The sequence below is a fragment of the Boleophthalmus pectinirostris genome, unplaced genomic scaffold (genome assembly GCF_026225935.1).
Source record: "Boleophthalmus pectinirostris isolate CB_2022bp ecotype Guang Dong unplaced genomic scaffold, ASM2622593v1 HiC_scaffold_21, whole genome shotgun sequence".
NCBI classification, from domain to species: domain Eukaryota; kingdom Metazoa; phylum Chordata; class Actinopteri; order Gobiiformes; family Gobiidae; genus Boleophthalmus; species Boleophthalmus pectinirostris.
The window spans coordinates 22,987,936-23,007,160 of record NW_026571175.1 but is presented as its reverse complement, the minus strand read 5'-3'; the positions used below and the strand labels follow the sequence as shown (position 1 = coordinate 23,007,160).

At 38.1% G+C, this 19,225-nt stretch overlaps 1 protein-coding gene across 1 annotated transcript in view; it reads left to right on the top strand.

Annotated features, from left to right (window-relative positions):
- The window catches only part of efna3a (ephrin-A3a), a 166,993-nt gene extending 157,019 nt beyond the window's left edge, over nucleotides 1–9,974 (top strand). The window contains exon 5 of the mRNA XM_055157461.1: nucleotides 9,856–9,974. Within this exon, the coding sequence (XP_055013436.1) occupies nucleotides 9,856–9,974 (119 nt within the window). The remainder of the gene's footprint in view (nucleotides 1–9,855) is intronic.
- The last annotated feature ends 9,251 nt before the right edge of the window (nucleotides 9,975–19,225 follow it).

Here is a 19,225-nt window from a genome sequence, read left to right as displayed (position 1 = left end):
TTAATAAGATAGAACTGATCCAAATGTGTTATGTAGCTGTTTTTATTTCTCAAGCAACTACAGAGCAGCTTTGTAAAAATAAAAGTTCAAACGTGAGATTTCTGGGCCAACTCCGACCAGTAAATAGTCTTATTATATCATTTCACATGTCCAACCAGGATATTGGCTGAAACCATATTTGGAAGCTGATTTGAGCGTTAAAAATGACTCTCACAGAATCAGTTTTAACATTTTCTCAGGGTTTATATGAGTCCAATCTGTTCTAGAGTTAATTTAACAGTTTTGGAAATGTTAATTAAGTAACACTGGACCAAAGTTCCTGTTTAACCCCGAAATCACGAGTTAGATTAACGTTTTGAGAGTAAACTTTTGAGAGACTTTGTAGGGTTATCCTGATTTAGCTAAACAAGATACAGAGGTGTTTTATTTTTACATGTTATTAGTTAATTTAAGATGAAATTATGTACAAAACTGGTTCAAACTGGCAGGAGTTTGAAGTGGTGGGTGGGAGGTGCCAAATTAACACTAAGTGAAGTTGAATGAACACCAGTGGAAGCTGAATTAACTTCAACCATATCAGCCCTGGCAAATAACCCCAATTTTAACTTTCAAATAGTTAAAATAACATGTTTTGTGTTCAAAACAACTCTGAAATATTTTACTCTGAAATTTTAACCCTCCTGTTTTTTATCAGTATTGGATCAGTGCATCTTACCAGTGGTGTAGTGGGGATTTTAAAGTGGAGGTACACGATTCAAGACTGAACCAGGAGGACTAAACCAGGACTAAACCAGGACTGAACCAGGACTGAACTAGGACTAAACCAGGACTAATCCAGGACTGAGCCAGGTCTAAACCAGGACTAATCTTGGACGTGAGAGAGAGTTGTAGAAAGAGAGAAAGACAGGGAGAGAGAGAAAACCAAGCCTGTGGATCAGGGTGTCCGCAAAGCGTGATGGGGCAACGACTATGCTGAGCTCCATGAGGGAAAGTGTACTTAGGCGCACCTCCGGGCCCATCTCGACACTCAGTCCTGTTTTAGTCCTGTTCAGTCCTTGTTCAGTCCTGGTTCAGTCCTGGTTCAGTCCTGGTTCAGTCCTGGTTTAGTCCTGGTTCAGTCCTGGTTCAGTCCTGGTTTAGTACAGGACCCTCAGCCTATGCAGGTTGTTTTCACCATTACCAATAGCTCCAGTTTGACATTTAAGTTGTAGCTATTTTATATTTGTTATTTTTTTATATCTCACGTCGGGAGAAATGGGTGGACAGCGTACCTCCACGTACCACTCCCACTACACCCCTGATCCTTACTGTTTAAACATTAACTTTCGAGAAAAACTACTGCTTATGTTTTGCAAAAAGACACTGTAGATTTGAGTATCATCATTTAATATCATCTTCATCTGCACTCCTAATAATTCTGAATCAATTTAATCACAATCACATTTTTGTATCACCACCTTAATTCAAACTTGTGCATTATTTTCATTTCCTGTGATTGGACCATGATCCTGTAGCTGTCTGTGCACCTGCTCCCTCCTCTCCTCTCTCCTCTTTCTCTACCTGTACCATTGATCTGGGGGTATATTAATAGACTGACTGCGGGCCAATTGAAAGCCTCCTCTGTCTGACCCACTGTGCTGTGAACTGTGCGTGAAGGGTGCTTCGTTTCATGTCCGTACCACCTCCTATCGCTGCTCTAAAGTTAGCACAAGGAGACGTATTCAACCTGACAACCTCCAAACCCCCCTTTTGCCATAGCTGTTTATTTCACTGTAAAAACGCCCAAGGGTGTTGTCTGTTGTTATTACCCATACACTGCCGAATCAGGCCTATTGGGAGACACTGAAATTGATTACTCTGTTTGACGATGTTAGCTGTGATGTTAGCTGTGATGTTACCGCTACTTCCTGGACATCAGATTGGCTTGTTTTGGCCTGAGGCAGCAGTCGCCCCCTACATGCTCCTTTTAGTGTCCAGTTATTAAAAGGGCCCATATTACGCCGTTTTCTGATCAATGTTATAATGCTGTTTCCTCATCAAAAACATAACCAGAGTTGTGTTTTGATTTATTCTCACATTTAACTTAAAAATCCTGCATATTTAAGTGTTTAGGAGTTCATAGACCTTCACTAGAATGATTTGGATATTTTCAGCCTGAAATTGCCCATCTCTACTGAACTAAATTTAAAAGGAGCTGTTAACTTAAAACTACTGCTTTATGAGGTCACAAGGTGAGACAGAGCATTTTGAGCTTTGGAGATGTTGACAGACTAATAATAAAGGATTACTTAAACAAATTTACCATATTTTAGTTTTAACTATAAGGTGCACCGGATTATAAGATGCAATATCAATAATGTTGAATTCTTTCATCTATTTTCATACATAAGGCGCACCAGATTAAAAGGCACCTTAAGCGAAACAAATGGATGGCACTTCAGACTGAGCCCTTAGCCCAGGCATCCACGATCGATTGGCAGATTGTGACGTAATTCGCCTGGCGTTGCCTCCTTGTCTTGGTGAATGTGTATTATGAATGTGAATGTGGATGGATCATTTAAGTTAATTTTTTTTTTTTTTTCCTACAAGGAGGACTCAAATATACATTGAGTAATAATGTGTTTAATGCAGTTTTGAGCACATTTGGTTCCATTTTACAGAAACAAAACTTAAAACCACATGATTAATTTGCATAAACTATAAGTGCTAAAAAAACAGCTTGCTCCTTATGTGCTGATGTGGTCAACTTCTGTCAGACTAAAGGACACAACTCAGTTACTCCACGAGGCTCCTGACTACAGTAGCCGTAATCCTCCGACAATCCATCAAGCGGTGTGGCTTCGTAGCTTACGAAAGTCAGACTAAAACATTTTGACTGATTTTTAAGCGCCGTGAACCACATAAAATCGGTTTGAGCACAACCTGAATCAATACATAAGGCGCAATGGACTATAAGGCGCAGGATTTTAAGTGTGCCTTATAGTCCAAAACATACGGTAATGTGTAAATGAAACAAAACACAATTCCAGGTATGTTTTTTGATGAGATAACAGCATTCTAACATGGCTTAAAACTCACAAGAGCCAATGTTGCGTAATATAGGACCTTTAAAATACAAAAGATTTCCACGGTTGACTAATATGTCCTCACTCTAAATATGCTCTCTATAATGCTGACGATACAAGTTCATTTTGTAGGTAAATCCTGTTGTCTTTTTGGAACACAAACCCACACAACACATTTTCGCACAATAGAAACTCAGCACTCCCACTGTAATCCCACATTATTTTTAGCCGATCTTTTTATTACAGTTATGCAACAAAAAGCATCGGAAGTTTCAAGGAATTATTAGAATACAGTTGGACTAATATGTGGCCAGACGCACTGCACATGACCAACACGATGTAAAGGTGCAGTATGGAACTTTCGGGGTTGGGTCAAGTGCTTATCTCTATTAAACATCTCTCCATTTCCACACATCATCACAGGTAACCCCAGCCAGGCCAGATCTGTGGAGAGCCGACCCCCTCACTGTCAGAATGCATGTTTTTCAAGTTATTTTTCAGCAATAAAAGCACGTGTAATAAAAAAAAAAAAAAGAAAAATTATAATGTCAGCTTGCAGAACATTCCACACAGAGCAATAACTTCTCCATGGAGACAAGAAGGTTCTCCAGACTCTTCATCTGAAAAGTTAAATAGTGCGTGAGTGTATTCAAGTTCTTTGTTTTGGTGTAAGCAGTGCAGTGCAAGAGGTGCCATGCCTTGGCCCTCCCCACTAAACCCCCACTGTCATAACTGATATAATTTAAAGTGATGAGTACACCCAAATGTACAAATACAAAGAAGTGTGTTTATTACTGTGCAGGTTCGGTCAAGTTGCATTTTTATTTCAGGTTTATAAACATGGAGTTCCCCTGAATACAATTGCGTCACTCTAATCTTATCCGTAATGCTTCATTTGCTGATACTTATCTGCGGTCAGATAGTTCATTAATTTTTTATCTGTACAACATCTGTAACTTTTCTGGTGTTCTGCTTGTCTCCATGGTGATGTTATTGCTTTGTCTGAGACAGATTTGTCAACAAATGGGTGATGCAGATGGATCTGGAGTAGGACAGTCAGCGTAATCACCTTCTTTGCCCTACTGGGAATCATTACTACAAATATTTATCTATAAACCATATCATATAGACAGGGTTGCCACAGTCATGGAAATCCTGGAAAAGTCATGGAAATTGAAAACATGATTTTCCAGGCCTGGAAAAGTCATGGAATTTCTTTCACTTTTTTTCTTTCTTTCTTTTCTTTAACTACAGTGTTCTGTTAAGTCAGGAGTGTCGAACTCAAATTCACAGAGGGCCAAAATTAAAAACTGGAACTAAGTGGGCCAAACTAAATATTGATTGAAAAATTTCAGCAATATCTGAATGTTTTCTCTTCTTTCAAAAGATGTAATGTTAAACCTTTTCTTATTAAAATAAATGTTTTAATAATAGTTTTGCTTAAACACTGAATCCAAAACAAGCATAATATAAAATAATAACACAATTTTAAATAAATAATGTCTCTATAGCATATCTGCAGCTTTTGAACTCCTTTTAAATGTTTTTTTTTAACAACCAATCAAAATGCACTAATGTATTTGCAAAGCATTCTGGGATTCATAGTATTAGAGGTGCATGCGCCATACTGGCAGGCCAGCTCTAATACATATTTGATATGATCTCATGGGCCAAATGCCCCCTGGGTCTGACATGTCTGTGTTAAGTTATCATTAAGCTATTATGATTATTTCTGAACGTCTGCAGCTTTTGTTTAAAAGAGACGACAATAAATGCACTGACAGTATTTTGAATGTTAAAAAAACTATAATCCTAAACCATAAGGTGAGAGGAAAGGGTTAGCATTTCATATTTAGCCCTGAAAGTATGCTCAGTTCTACACATGTAGGTGCTGTAAAGTCATGGAAAATTCTCTTTAGTTCATGAACAAGTCATGGAAAAGTTTTGAAGTTTTGTCAGTGTAAAAGAGTGGGAACCCATTATAGATAGGTTTCAGCTGAAGTTTAGTCCTTTAGCTTTAAAATTCACAATAATAATCCTGTCCTGGACCTGATGTGTCTTTGAAGATATTTAACTCCAGTTTTATTTCAGATGTCACTTCTTCAATGGCGCAAACTCATGTCTCCTCAGGTCCCACCTCCGGCCTGTAGTTGATATTCAGCCCGGCCTCCATCTCTGGTCAAATGTCACTGAGTTTGGCGCCATGACAACAGACACCCACATGTCCAGACAGTACAATGACAAGCTTATTTATGTGTGACGTGGACTGGCCCAGGACTAGACCAGGACTAACCAGAGCGGTGGGATGTTTTAGCTTAGACAATACAATAACAAACATCATGCCATAAATCTTCTGTTGTTGTGTTAGTAACTTTATCTTCTCTTTACGTCTCATTTCAGCTTCTTAAGAACACACGCCATGTTACCGCATAGCATTCTTGTGTCAATATTCAAATTAATCTAAATGTGAGGATTAGTTTATCACCGGTTTCATGCATCTAGAAGTTGCAAAAGTTTTGTAATGTGATTTTAATAGACTAACATAAGTCATAGTGGGAGCACTTTTTTAAACTTAACTTCTTCTCAGGAAAGGATCTCTTGCATAATGACATTGCATGTTGTTATTTTCTTTTCTGCTGTTATATAATACTTTTAAATTCACTTAACAAACACAAATTACAAAGTGCACTATGTCATTGTCATCCGTCTCTATGTGTGTTTGTGGGGGGGTGGTATTGCTTTACCTGGAATCTTACAGTATTGTATGTAAGGTATTAGACTTATCTATGTTTATGTATCTATTTATTCAATTATACGGTGTTTCTATTGCTAAAAATACCTTGAAGAATTTGTTTTCTTACTGTAAGCAGGGTCTTCGGTCTGCAGATCTGACCTGTATCCTGATCTGGTGGAATCATCTGCTTGTTTTCTGCATTTTAAAGCCACACTTACAACATTTTAAAATGCACTATCAAGCAGTTGTTGGATCCCCAGTAGAAAAGTCTCATAGAGCTCCTTTAAAGGAACAGTCCAGAATTTTGGACATAGGGCCTCATTTCTTAGTGAGCCAGAGTGTTGGAGACGTGTAGGAACACTTCTTTAAATATTCCATCCAGTCCTTGCTAGCACATGTCAATGGCCATAGTTAGCCTGCCATGAAAAACGGTCTTACCCACTCCACAAAGCACCCGAAACAAATCTATTATTATGCCAGACTGTCGATGTAAATGTCTGTGTTGATGGAATAATTTTAAAAGTTAAACAAACCTTGCATTTGAAGAATTTATGTCTGAGCAGCAGCAGAGAGTTGTACTTACTGAGAGAAAGTTGGCAGCAGTGCACTGATGTCACCAGCAAAGTAAAATTCCGCTGCTGCTGAGAAAATAGTCCCTCAACATGTGACAATTCATGCGATGCAAGGTTAGTTTTACTTCAGACATTATTCTGTCGACACAGAAATTTACATGGACAGTCTAGTGTAATAATAGATTTGCTTCGGGTGTTTTGTGGAGTGGGTAAGACTGTTTTTAGTGGCAGGCTAACTATGGCCATTGACATGCACTAGCCTAGCACCAGTGACCTCTGCAAATACAAGGACTGGATGGAATATTTTAAAAAGTGTCTCCACACTTCTCCAACACTCTGGCTCACTAGGAAATGAGACCCTATGTCCAAAATGTCCCTTTAAAGGGCCCATTACACTATTTTCTGATCTATGTTATAATGTTGTTTCCTCATCACAAACAGACCTGGTGTTATGTTTTGTTTCAGTCACCTTTTTAACACACAAACCCTGCATATTTACACTGAGTTCTTCTCTCAGACACTCTGTTCCACCTTATGATGTCATGTGGTAACACAGCAAGTGCTTCACTGTGGTTTTAAATCCCGCACAGCTTCACTTGAATCATTTGGATGATTTCAGCTCTGGAATTGTCTCTACTGAACTAAAGGTAAAGGCGGAACAGAGCATTTTGAGCTTTGGAGATGTAGACTGACTAATAATAAAGGATTAATCAAACATGTATGGATGAAACAAAACACAAGTCTGGGTACGTTTTTGATGAGGTAACAGGATTATAACATGGCTTAAACTCACAAGAGTAAATTTTGCGTAATATAGAATCTGATATATAAATTTAATACACACATTGAAAAAAAGTCTTGAGTTATGTTGGTGATCCTCTATCTAATTCAAAATGAGCTAGTATTTTTTATTTTTATGAACTATTAAAATACAAATTGGTTGTATTAACTTGGCAAATCAGAAGTAGTGTCTCCTCTCTTTTTGAAATGAGTTTGTACACGATGGCAGCAATGGCAGCTCTTGGCATTGCGCGGGATTCAGCACTTAATTATGACACTGCATCTCTCTCTGTGTAATCCACCTTCAGCGTGCATTTGTAGATTTTCTGTCTCCCTTGTGCGTTTTGTTTAATCAATGGAAAGAACATATTATTTTGACCTGATTGAAATCTCTCAAGTAGAAAGACGCCATTAGTGTGAACCAAGGAGCGGAGGAAAAGATCAGAAACAGAAGTACTTTCATTTGGCACCTCTGAGGTACAGCCACGTGTAACTCTGATACTCATGACGGGAGATTTGTTTACGATGATGTCTTAGTATGCACAAACCATAGACTGAATAAAGAAGTAGAGTAAGGGAGTGTGTCATCACCATAGCATTCAGCTCCAATGAAATGAAGCTCACGATGCTTGTGGATATAGGGGCGAATTTGGAGCCAGGTCCATATTAGGAATAGGAATTTATTTATGGGCATAATAATGAAATAAAAATACCAGGATCACGCAGAGTGGGTTAACACAAACATTTAACATCAAAATGAGGAGTGGGTGTCAAATTTTCAATGTAAAGTAAATTGGAAATGGAGTGTATGGAACATGGCGGCTGGCGGGTTAGCCGCGTCTATTTATATGTACAGTCTCTGGCACAACTCTATCCAACCTACATTACCAAACTGCAGGAACCCACACTCTGCAAACAGTGTTATACAATCTGACTTCTGTCTCTTGCCAAAACTACACAGAATAAACTTTCACACAACTTAATAAAGAATAATACAAATAAAATACTTGTTTTTAATAGAAAAATGTCATAACACATTTTATTTTGTATATGGTTCCCTGTCAGTGTTTCAGGTGACAGTGCCACTGTTTAGACCTAAAATGTAAAAACATAAAATGTTTGATCAAAGTGGGGCCAGGAAAAAGGTTGCACAATATAACACATCTAATGGAGATTGTAGTTTGTATTGTTGCTATGATCAAAGGCAAAGGCTTATTTAGCTAATGGAAAACTTTTAATACCTACCTCTGCAAACATGTTCTGAGATGTATTATTTTGTATTTTTGTATTAGTTGAGCAGTTCATATTTCAGACTTATCTCTTCTCTCTACATTAAAACTATCTGAATCCTGATTTTAAAGGTCACATTCAACATTTATATTCCAACTAGATGCTATTACGGTATCACGATATTTAAATTTCAAACTTGATTTCAGTACTAAGGAATAGACTAAGTATCGCAGACTGTATAAAGAAGTGGACTAAGGAAGGGTGGCGTCACCCATAGCATTCAGCTTCAGTCAAATGAATCTCACGAGGCTAGCCGTTATTGGAGTGAATTTGAGGCTGAATTCCATATTAGGAATAGAATTTTATTTACGGACAAAATAGCAAGATAAAAACACCAGGATCATGTAGAGTGGATTAATATGAACATTTTAAAACCAAAATGAGAAGGCTCACTGCAGCAGTTACATAGAAAGAGGTAACAATTTTTCAATGTAAAGTCAACTGGAAACAGAGTTGATGGACCCAAAAGCGCACCCATGTTCACTCCCTATTTGGAACATGGCGGCAATTTATATACAGTCTACAGTCTATACTCAGTACACACATAATAAAAATTTTCTGTCCTGTGAATGTGTCTTAGTCTACGTTCAGACCGCAGGGCTTATTGCTTAATTCAGATTTTTTTGTGAAATCAGATTTTTTTTTGCAAGGTCATTCACATTTCCAATTAAATGCGACTTGTATGTGATCTCCAGTGTGAACTTACTACACCCCAAAAGTGTCCCGCATGTGCACTGGAGAATACGATGACGTAATATGCAACGAGTGTGCTCAGTTTTTACGGAAGTAGTTTAAACATGGACGCAGCATTGAGCTCCTGCTAAAGCTGCTGTGGTACCGGAGCCAGAACATGTACAGGTTATTTGTTGTAAGGAGGAGATTGAGAACGAGAAGGAGGAGAAGGTTTTTGGCCATGGTGTTTTGTGGGGCAGTGGCAGCGACATCTGTAGAAAGGAACGTGTGAGTGCGGAGTCGCAGCCAAGAGAGGTGGGATTGCGATGTGCTCTGCTGCTTTACTCAGTTCATACACAATTTTTGTATGACGAGAAGAACATTTGTGTACATTTGTTAGCATGTAGGTGGGATGAATGCGATCTGGCCATTCAGACTGAAGTCGCATGTCAAAAGATCGGATATGTATCAGTTTTAGGAGCACATACCCAAGTGTCCTGGGTCGCATTTGAAAAAAAAAATCAGATCTGTGTCGTTCAGTCATTAAAAGATCAGATACAGATTGCATAGGGGTGAAAAAATCAGATTTGGATCACTTCAGGCTGCAGTCTGAACATGGCCTTATTTAGTATCGATACCTGCTCAATTCAGTATCTAGTTTCAATACTTATTTTAGTATCGATTAGTATCAGATTTTTGATACTTTTTACAATCCTAACTCCAACCTCTCCTCTGTCCACAGATGAATACAACCCTGAAGTCCCCAAACTGGAGAAGAGTGTGAGCGGCAGCAGTCCGTCCCGGGACCGCCTCCTCCTCACCATGGCGACGCTGCTGGTCTCCTCGCTGCTGTTGTCCTAGCGACCCATCGGAGGACAGTGGACCCGCCCGCTTCGTCCTGTGGGAGCTTTGCCCTCACCGCAAAGCCCCAAAAAACCCCGAACTGAAAACTTGAACTTGATTTACTAAACTTTCAAAAAGGAGAGGCCTTTTTTGCTATCATTCTCATTGTGTTTATGGATTCATTTTTCACAGCATCATAACCACATAACCATAACCACAAACACAATCGGACTGGCGCAGATTGTCTAAGAGTTGGATCTACGTTGGCTACACATTTTCGTGGCATGAAGAAACATAGAGAAAATGTGTTTTTAAAAATGACTTGGATCTCTTTCAGCGTTGGACTTTTTGATGGATTATAATACACTTTTGGAGCACGCTGGATATTGGAAATGTCCCATCTTATGAAGGTTACCGCGGATACTCCTACAATCTGTCACTGTTGAGAACTCCTGCCATTGTCCTGGACACTGAAGAATGTTTTTAGTCGGCTGTGAAGGGCCAATTTAGTTACAAGAGGAGAAGGAGAAATGGAGTTTGAGAGGCTCCTCTTGCCTTTTTGACAAAACGTTAAACTAATCTGGCTGTTATATGCAGATGTAAAAGTTAAAGAAAGGATTCCTGGGTGCTGTTTGCTGATGCTAGCCTTCTCTCTGCATTTCCTGCCTTCACATTAAAAGATAAACAGACCTGGGCGAGTCATTTGCAGTAGAAATGTTCCCTTCGTGCAGCACTTGGACTACAGCTAATTTCCAAACACTCAAGTTCCTCTTTTTAGTCCCCAGACAACCCCGGTGTCCACTCTTCTCCGCTCTCCATCCAATCAGCGCTGAAGGTCATCACCATGGCAACGACCCCACACAGTCGCCCCGAGCGGCAGGTGCCTGAGGAGAAATTATTAGAGCTTTGAGTTTCGAAGTTACGCTGCCGCCATTTTGGTTTTGAAAAAGGAAAAAAAAAAAAAAAAAAAAACACTTACAAAAAAAATAAATACACGTGTGAATGTGCATTGATCACTTTTTTATCTTGTAATACAAGACTTAAGCTGGCATTAATCAAAACACTGATGTGTGCTTTTGAATTCAGTTATTTAAAGATTTTATTTTCATATTATTTATGTATTTATTTGTGTACATTTGTAGGTGTTCGCTGAAGCTATTGTGCCATTTTCTTTTATTTGAACTGGATCTACAGCTTGTGTAGATACATCAGAGGTACTTTAGGTGGAGGAGAGGAGGTTTGGTTCAATCAGGGCCATTGAAAGACAGAAGTGAGTCACTTTCATCAACCAAGATTGGACAGATTACAACTTCTGCGGCATAGTTACAACATCATACCCACAAAATTAGAAATACCTATGTGACCCTTTGGATTGTTATGAATTATTCTTTTGTAGCCCTCCAAATTTGAGATAAGTCGGATGATTTTTTTATGTGTGGAACAGACAAACAAACAAACCAACCAACAGAAAGACACAGACAGACCTTCCTTGCATTAATAGATATTGTACAGAGATTATTTTAATGTAAATGCCCAAGTTGGTCTTTACGTTGACATCACGACTCACTAAATTTTGAGACACTACTCCTTCTTTCAATGACTGTGTTTGTGACCATTTTGGAAATAAATATAAAAATATCTGACCAAGAGATTGTGACCCTAAATATCACAAATATTGTAATGGTCAGACTCTGATTTTTGTTTATTTTTATACAAGGATAATTCTTTGTTTGATTCACTCTTTTATACCAGTTCACTTTAGAATCATAATTTATTTTACATTTATTTTATCAATGCTTGTACTGTCATATCACACCAAGCCTTCACACGACGTCACAGTCGCTTGGTCTTTACGTTTCGGTGGCTCACCTGGTTGCCGTGGGGTTACCGTGGTGACCTCCTCTTGTACCTGAGCAAAGAGATTGTTTTGAGCATGTCCTAAACCAGCAGTGAGACCTGTGAAGACGGAGGAGCAGCCTTCTTCTAACTGCTCTGACCAAAACCTGCTTTGTAATGTATATTTATAACATGAGCGGAGAGCATTGTGAGTGAGTGGTTTATAGAGTCTAGAGGTGGGTGATGTATAGTCTATGAAAATATACTTGATTTGGGTGAGAAAAATGTATTGTGATCAGTTCTTATATTTTGTCATTTATCGTCATAGTGTTTTCCATTAACAGACAAGACTACGGTGGCCACTCAAGGTCTAAAAACTAACTGAGGAAAAAAAATAGCAAAACAAATGATACTTTAGGCTTGTAGTGTTATCATAAACATATAGAATTATCACTTTTTCATCTATAATCAATGTTTTTTTTTGGTTCAGTAGAAGCAATAAGTGACATTTATACACCAAAATATTGAATCAAATAAGTTGATTCAAATGTGGAGCGTTTATGCCGCCATCGTCTTAGTATAAACCATAGACCAGGGTTCTTCAACCTGTAGCTTGAGAGCTACCTGTAGCTCTCCACCCTCTTCCCAGCAGCTCACCAAGGATTTCCGAATTATACCATTGTGTTGAATAACAAAAATGTGATTAAAACATACTCATAACCATTTTAAATATATAATATTGAAGCCCAACTTTGTGCACTAATAAATGGACAGTGTTTTATGTTTTGTAGGCATCTAACTGTATCCAAAAGTTTGCCCTCTTTCTTATAATTGTCTCAGTTTCGCTAAAATGAGTAGCTCTCTGGCAGTTTTGTTTTGTAAAAGTAGCTCACTGGAGGAAAAAGGTTGGAGACCCTTCCATAGACTGTATATCGAAATGGACATAGTTCCAAATAGGAAGTGAGCATGGAGGCACTTCTGGGTCCATCGACTCGGCCTCAATTGACTTTACATTGAAATATTTTCACCCCCTCTTTGTAACTGCTGCTGAGCCTCGTTATTTTGGTCTTAAAATGTTTGTATTAACCCGCTCTACATGATCTACATGTTGTTTTAATTTTCCTGTCTTGTCCATAATTGAATTCCTATAACTGCTAGCCTCGTGAGCTTCATTTGACTGGAGCTGAACGCTATGGGTGACACACTCGCTTCGTCCACTTCTTTATACAGTCTGTGGTGTAAACATTGGAAACACTGCTGTCATATTGTTCTAATCACAATTAAGTGTGAACCCTGAGAAGCAGCAGCTCTTAAAGACAATATAAAGGCACTAACTGTATGAAGTTTGTTATGAATTGAAATTGTGATATGACTTCAGGAAAATTGTGAAATCATTTTTAATTATTTTTTTGGCATATCACCCACTCTTAATTTTAACATAATGCCAAAATGCATTGTTATGTATATCATCAATAACACAAAAATGGTCCAAAAGCTGAAAAAATAACTGATTTAAAAATAAAAATATTAAAATTTATATCCCATGTTGATATATCCCAAGATGATAATTCTTCCACCACATATTTGAAAAACATCCAATACATATTGATCCACATCCACACACTTGGACACAGTAACTCACTGGGGATGTAGCGATATCCAAATCTTTTGGTACAATATTATCACGATATGCATCTCACGGTACGATATTTATTGCGATATTTTGGAGAGGCTAATATAATCATAGATGGGATACTTTTTTGCTTTTAAAATTCCTTGACAAGATTTTGGTGTGAATTATTTCCATCATAATCCCAAGAATTCAAGTAAAAACATATCTCTTCACATTGTCCCGCACTGAAATGAATTGTGGGATATGTAGTTTCCGATATTCATAAGCTGTTACTGTAATAAATCAATATATTTAATCAAAGGAACTTGTGATTCGATATACTGTGACAGCCCACGGTATTATTATGAGACTTTTGAGGATACAATATTACAATATTTTGGTTATTGTTACATCCCTATAGCTCACACATCAGCAAAAAATACATTCTAAATAAGTAGCAATAAAAATAAACTGGTGTCAAATGGGGTATAATTATATAACTGTGTATGTACAAGTAAAAATATAGAAAATATCTCAGTTAGTTATATACAAGAGGTCTTAAGGAAAACAGTGCAAAGATGTTATGATGATTGACAGGACATGGGGTTATCTGTCACATAAGGGTGAGTTTCTTTCTGATGCAAAGCAAATACCATCTGATTACTTTTATCGGGAGAATAAAAATATTGATATCTTTCTGTTACTCAATATCGCCCACCCCTAGACCCTGTGTGTGTGTCTGCGCGTGTGCGTGTGAGTGATAAAGATGCGTGTGCACTTCTGAATGAATGTAGTCCGTGTTTTTTGGCGCTTTTCAAGTCCGTGGCATTTAGAACAGTTGTATCCACTAAGAAGTCGTGTGTAGGATCTGAATATGCAACAGCGTGTGTGAGAGGAAGAGAGAGTGGTCTTTATCAATGTTAGTTTGATTTTTGGGGGGGGTATTTGGGGTACGGGGAAAGGGGTGGGGGTTACTAAAAGCATTTACTAATGTTAAAGACAACCACCAGACATGTGTTTACCTTTGACAAGAATGAAAACAAGCTGTACATTGAATCAGTAAAATGATGCCAATTAAATCTTTTTAGCAAATCTTGTCTTGTGGATTCTTTTCATAAGTTACAGTTACAGTGGTTTTAATCTGGTTAAAGTGACAGGTTCAACTACTCATTCTACTAAAATACAGTCAAGATCATTATATTTAAATTTTTTTGCTAAATCATTCACACTTGTTTTACCAGTTTGGCAATTTTTTTAGGTTTCAAAATTTACTTTTTGGTAAAAAATCTGTTACCAAACAAAATCTAACGTGCACAGAAATTATTATCTGACAAATACAAATATAAGAAAACACATGTATTAAGAATTTATTGGATTAATGTTGAAAGTATCAGAAAAAAAGGTGTTTCTTATGTGTAAATTGTGACAGACTTTTGGATAAAATTCTCCTGTGTTCTCTCTGCTTCCTGTAATTTTCAATATATTTTTCAAATTTCCTTCACAAATTGCTTCTTGATTGATGTAAAACTAACATTTACATTTACAACACTTATAATCCCACGAAGTTAAGTCAAAATTAGAGAATCATAAACATCTGTCAAACACACTTTAATGATGCACTGTGTATCTTTGCTTGTGGAGGGCCAACTGCTTGTCTCCATTTTGTCTCCTCCACTTTGTCTGGAATGTTCCACAGTAAAGCATTAAACTCATCTAAGTCCATGAAGATGAGCAGAAATGAAACTTGAATCCAAAAGATACAGGCGAGATCTATGGAGAGGCGTCTCAGTGTGGCATTAGAATGTCTGTATTTTGTAGTATTTTAAGCACTAAAAACTCCTGTAATTGAATAAATGCAAAATAGCCACGTTGAATATGGTACTGTGGAACATTCCAGGCCTAAATTCACATCCCCATGGAGATAAGCAAGTTACACAGTGCACCCTTAAAGTCAGTGGTGGAAGAAGTATAAAATTTTGTAGATACTGGAAAAAAGAATACTCAACTAAAAGTATTACAGTACCTGTTTAAAAATGTACTTAAAGAGTAAAAATTTAAAGAATTTTGTAGAAATTTTGAGGTCTTATAAAGCTTCAAATGTAGTGATTTTGATACAGATTTGTTTAACAGAGACCACTGAATCAATTATGTTTTTCTAGCTGCTATTATTTGTATATTTTTGTTTGCTCAAACTATGAACATATTAAAATTAAACCCCTCAGCCTTTTCTATCATCAAAAATACTTTTCAGTCCAGTTCCAGAATGTAGTGAAGTAGAAAGCTCTCAAATGTGCGAAGTGAAAGTGAAAAAATACCTTAAAATCTACTACAAGTACAGATACCTAAAATGTATACTTAAAGGGATCCTCACTATGGTCTTTCTACACACTCAGATACACATCTAAAGGGTTATATTGTTCATGCATTGTTGTTTTGTTCAGACCCTGCAAAAGATCACAGTTTCCAAATGAACGTCCACTTATGACAACTCATGAATGAAAAATAAATGAAATGGTTTATTAATTCATATTTATTATACTTTGTTATATAGGGAGGCTTGAAAATGATTTACAAGCAAATGAAAAAAGAAATTGAGTTTGAAATACATTATAAAAAAATACTTTCAATCAGTATTTGAAACGTCTGTGTCAGTGTTTCTATTAAAAACATAGAAAGCATATGCATGATTTAAAGAGCCAATATTACGCTATTTTATGATTTATGTTATAAGAAAACAATCTGTTCCACCTTGTGATGTCATAGGGTAATACAGGAAGTGCTCCACTGTGTTTTTAAACTCCATACACCTTCACTAGAATCAATTGGGTAATTTCAGTCTTAGAATTGCCAATCTCTGTTTAATGGTAAAAAGTAGCGAATGAAACAAATTTGTGAGTTTTTTTTGCATAATATAGGACCTTTAAATATCCAAAACATGTTTTAAGCAGTTAGATGAATCCCGTTTATTCACTCCTTATCACCTGTCCTCCCTCTTTCTCCTTCTCTGACCCCTTCACCTCTTTTCCCCTCACACCTCATCGCCAATGTTTGTTTTTCCTGAATGCTCCCTTGTAAGCCCCTCCCCTCTCTCCTCCTTTCCCTCCCCTCCTTTCTCCCCCTTTTCTCTATCTCTCCCTCTTTTCCTCTCCCTCTTTCTCTCCCCCTTTCTCTCCTCACAGCCACTTTTAGACATGTCAACAGACTTGTACAGTGTAAAACTCTCACTCCGTCTCACAGGGCCCATCGTTGCTTGGATTTCACAAACACCTCCTCGTGCCATAAAACATAATGACAGCACGAGGGGGGCAGACGTGTCTCTTTCTCTCTCGCTCACTCTATCCATCTCTCTGTTCGGGTGAAAAGTGAGGGAGCAAACACCTGGGGGCCATTCGTGTCTCCACAGATCTGTCCATCTCGCGGCGCTCCTCTTCTTCTTCACCTCTGTCAGATCAGCTTCGGTCTACGCACGCACAGCACAAGGTCTGGGAGGCAGCTGAGGTTTGCAGATTTGAAAGACCAAAATCACTTAAAGATGCATTATGTAACTTTTCGATTTTGGGTCCGTCACCTGCTTGTTTCTATGGATTTGTCATTCCTCTGTCTAGAATGTTCCACACTCTATGACTTTAAACAGCTCTACCTTACATTTATTCAATTACAGGTGGTTCTATGGCTCAAAAATACCAGAAAAACAGGCATTCTGACTGAGTGGGGTTGCCTCTCCACAGATCTGACTTGTAACTTGGTCTGATCTTCATGACGATAGAAACTTAATACCATACTGTGCAGAAGCAATAACATCTCCATGGAGAAAAGCAGGTGGCAGACACCAGAAAAGTTACACAATGCACCTTTAAAGAAAAGTGGTGCATTTATAGTGTCTTCACATGTGTAGGTAGTTTTCATATTCTACTGTAATGTGTCCCTCTTTCAGATTAGGACAGGATTGTATTTGTTGATCTGTTCATGTTTGGCTACACCAGAAACCACTCGATATCTGATGGAGCAGCACATGATATGAATACCTCTGACATCTTTATTGTATTATTTATTATTGAATTATATTGTCTTGTATTTCTGACCTTTAGAGTAACATGATAAAGTCAGCGGTCAGAGGACATTTAGTACAAGCAAATCAACCACCTCTTACATCATAAACATACACAGACAGATGTAATCTTATAAAGTAACGATCACATCTCCAAGGGATAGTCCAGAATTTTGGACATAGGATCTCATTTCTGAGTGAGCCGTGTGGAGACACTTTTTAAAATATTCCATCCAGTCCTTGTATTTGCAGAGGTCGCTGGTGCTAGGCTAGTGCATGTCAATGGCCATAGTTAGCCTGCCACTAAAAACAGTCTTATCCACTCCACAAAACACCTGAAACAAATCTTTTATTACGCCAGACTGTTGATGTAAATGCCTGTGTTGACAGAATAATGTTTGAAATAAAACTAACCCTGCATCACCATTACATCACATGAATCATCGCATGTTGAGGGACTATTTTCTCAGCAGCAGCGGAATTTTACTTAGGTTAAGATAGGTGATATTAGTCCGCCACTGCTAAGCTTTCTATCAGAAGTACAACTCACTGCTCCTGCACAGACATAAATCCTTCAAATGCAAGATTGATTTTACTTCTAAAATTATTCTATCGACACAGAAATTTACATGGAGAGTCTGGTGTAATAATAGATTTGCTTTGGGTGTTTTGTGGAGTGGGTAAGTGTTTTTAGTGGCAGGCTAACTATGGCCATTGACATGCACTAGCCTAGAACCAGCGACCTCTGCAAATACAAGGACTGGATGGAATATTTTAAAAAGTGTCTAGACATGTCTCCAACACTCTGGTTCACTAGGAAATGAGGTCCTATGTCCAAAATACTGGACTGCCCCTTTAAGTAATTCATGATTTGCATCAAATCTAATAACATGTGATAAAGAGAACACTGAGTTCCACCAAGACATTGCCCTTAAACTTGAAGATAACTTTATTCAACAGTTTCTTGTGAATAAGAAAAATGACCGAGACACTCTGATGTGGAGTGAGTTTATTAATGATCACATATAAGGGCCCAGCGGCAGAAGATTACTGAAGGAGCGTTTCAATCCTGGTACTAACCAGGTCTAAGCCTGCTCATTCTCAGACGATCTCAGGCATTCTCAAAGCAAAAGGGCCACAACAGGGAAACAGACACATGTTATCTTCAAAAACACGTCCTACCTACAAAAGAAGAACAGAATGGACACATGTTTTTGGTAGATCTGACAATGAACACAACATGACATAACAGCTGTGTTCTCCGTGTCTGCAAAGAGGCCTGGGCCTGATCCAACCTGACGTGTGTGTGATCCAGCCTGACGTGCGTGTGTGTGTGAGACATATGTGTGATCCATCCTGATGAGTGTGTGTGTGTGTGTCTGTGTGTGAGACGTGTGTGATCCAGCCTGATGAATGTGTGTGCTAATCTGACACACTCTGCTCCAACAGCCCCAAAACATCGCATAGGTCTGGACTTGTGCTCAAGACACATGACACTGGGAAATCTCTCTCCTGCTTCTCTCTTTCTCCACGTATCCCTCCCTCTTCTCTCTCTCCTTCTCTGTTTTCTGCTGGAGGCTGCACTTGTCAACTCTAACCATCACTTAGGGCCCAGTCCCCTTCTTTAATTTCTCCTCTATATGTTTAGTTACATAAGGGAATTAGACCTCAAATGACTGCCTGTTCAAACAAGGCTATAATTGCTAAGTTTTCCAACAGAGTATGACAAGAGGACTGAATAATAACTGCCCTCTCGTTCTCACTTCATTTTCA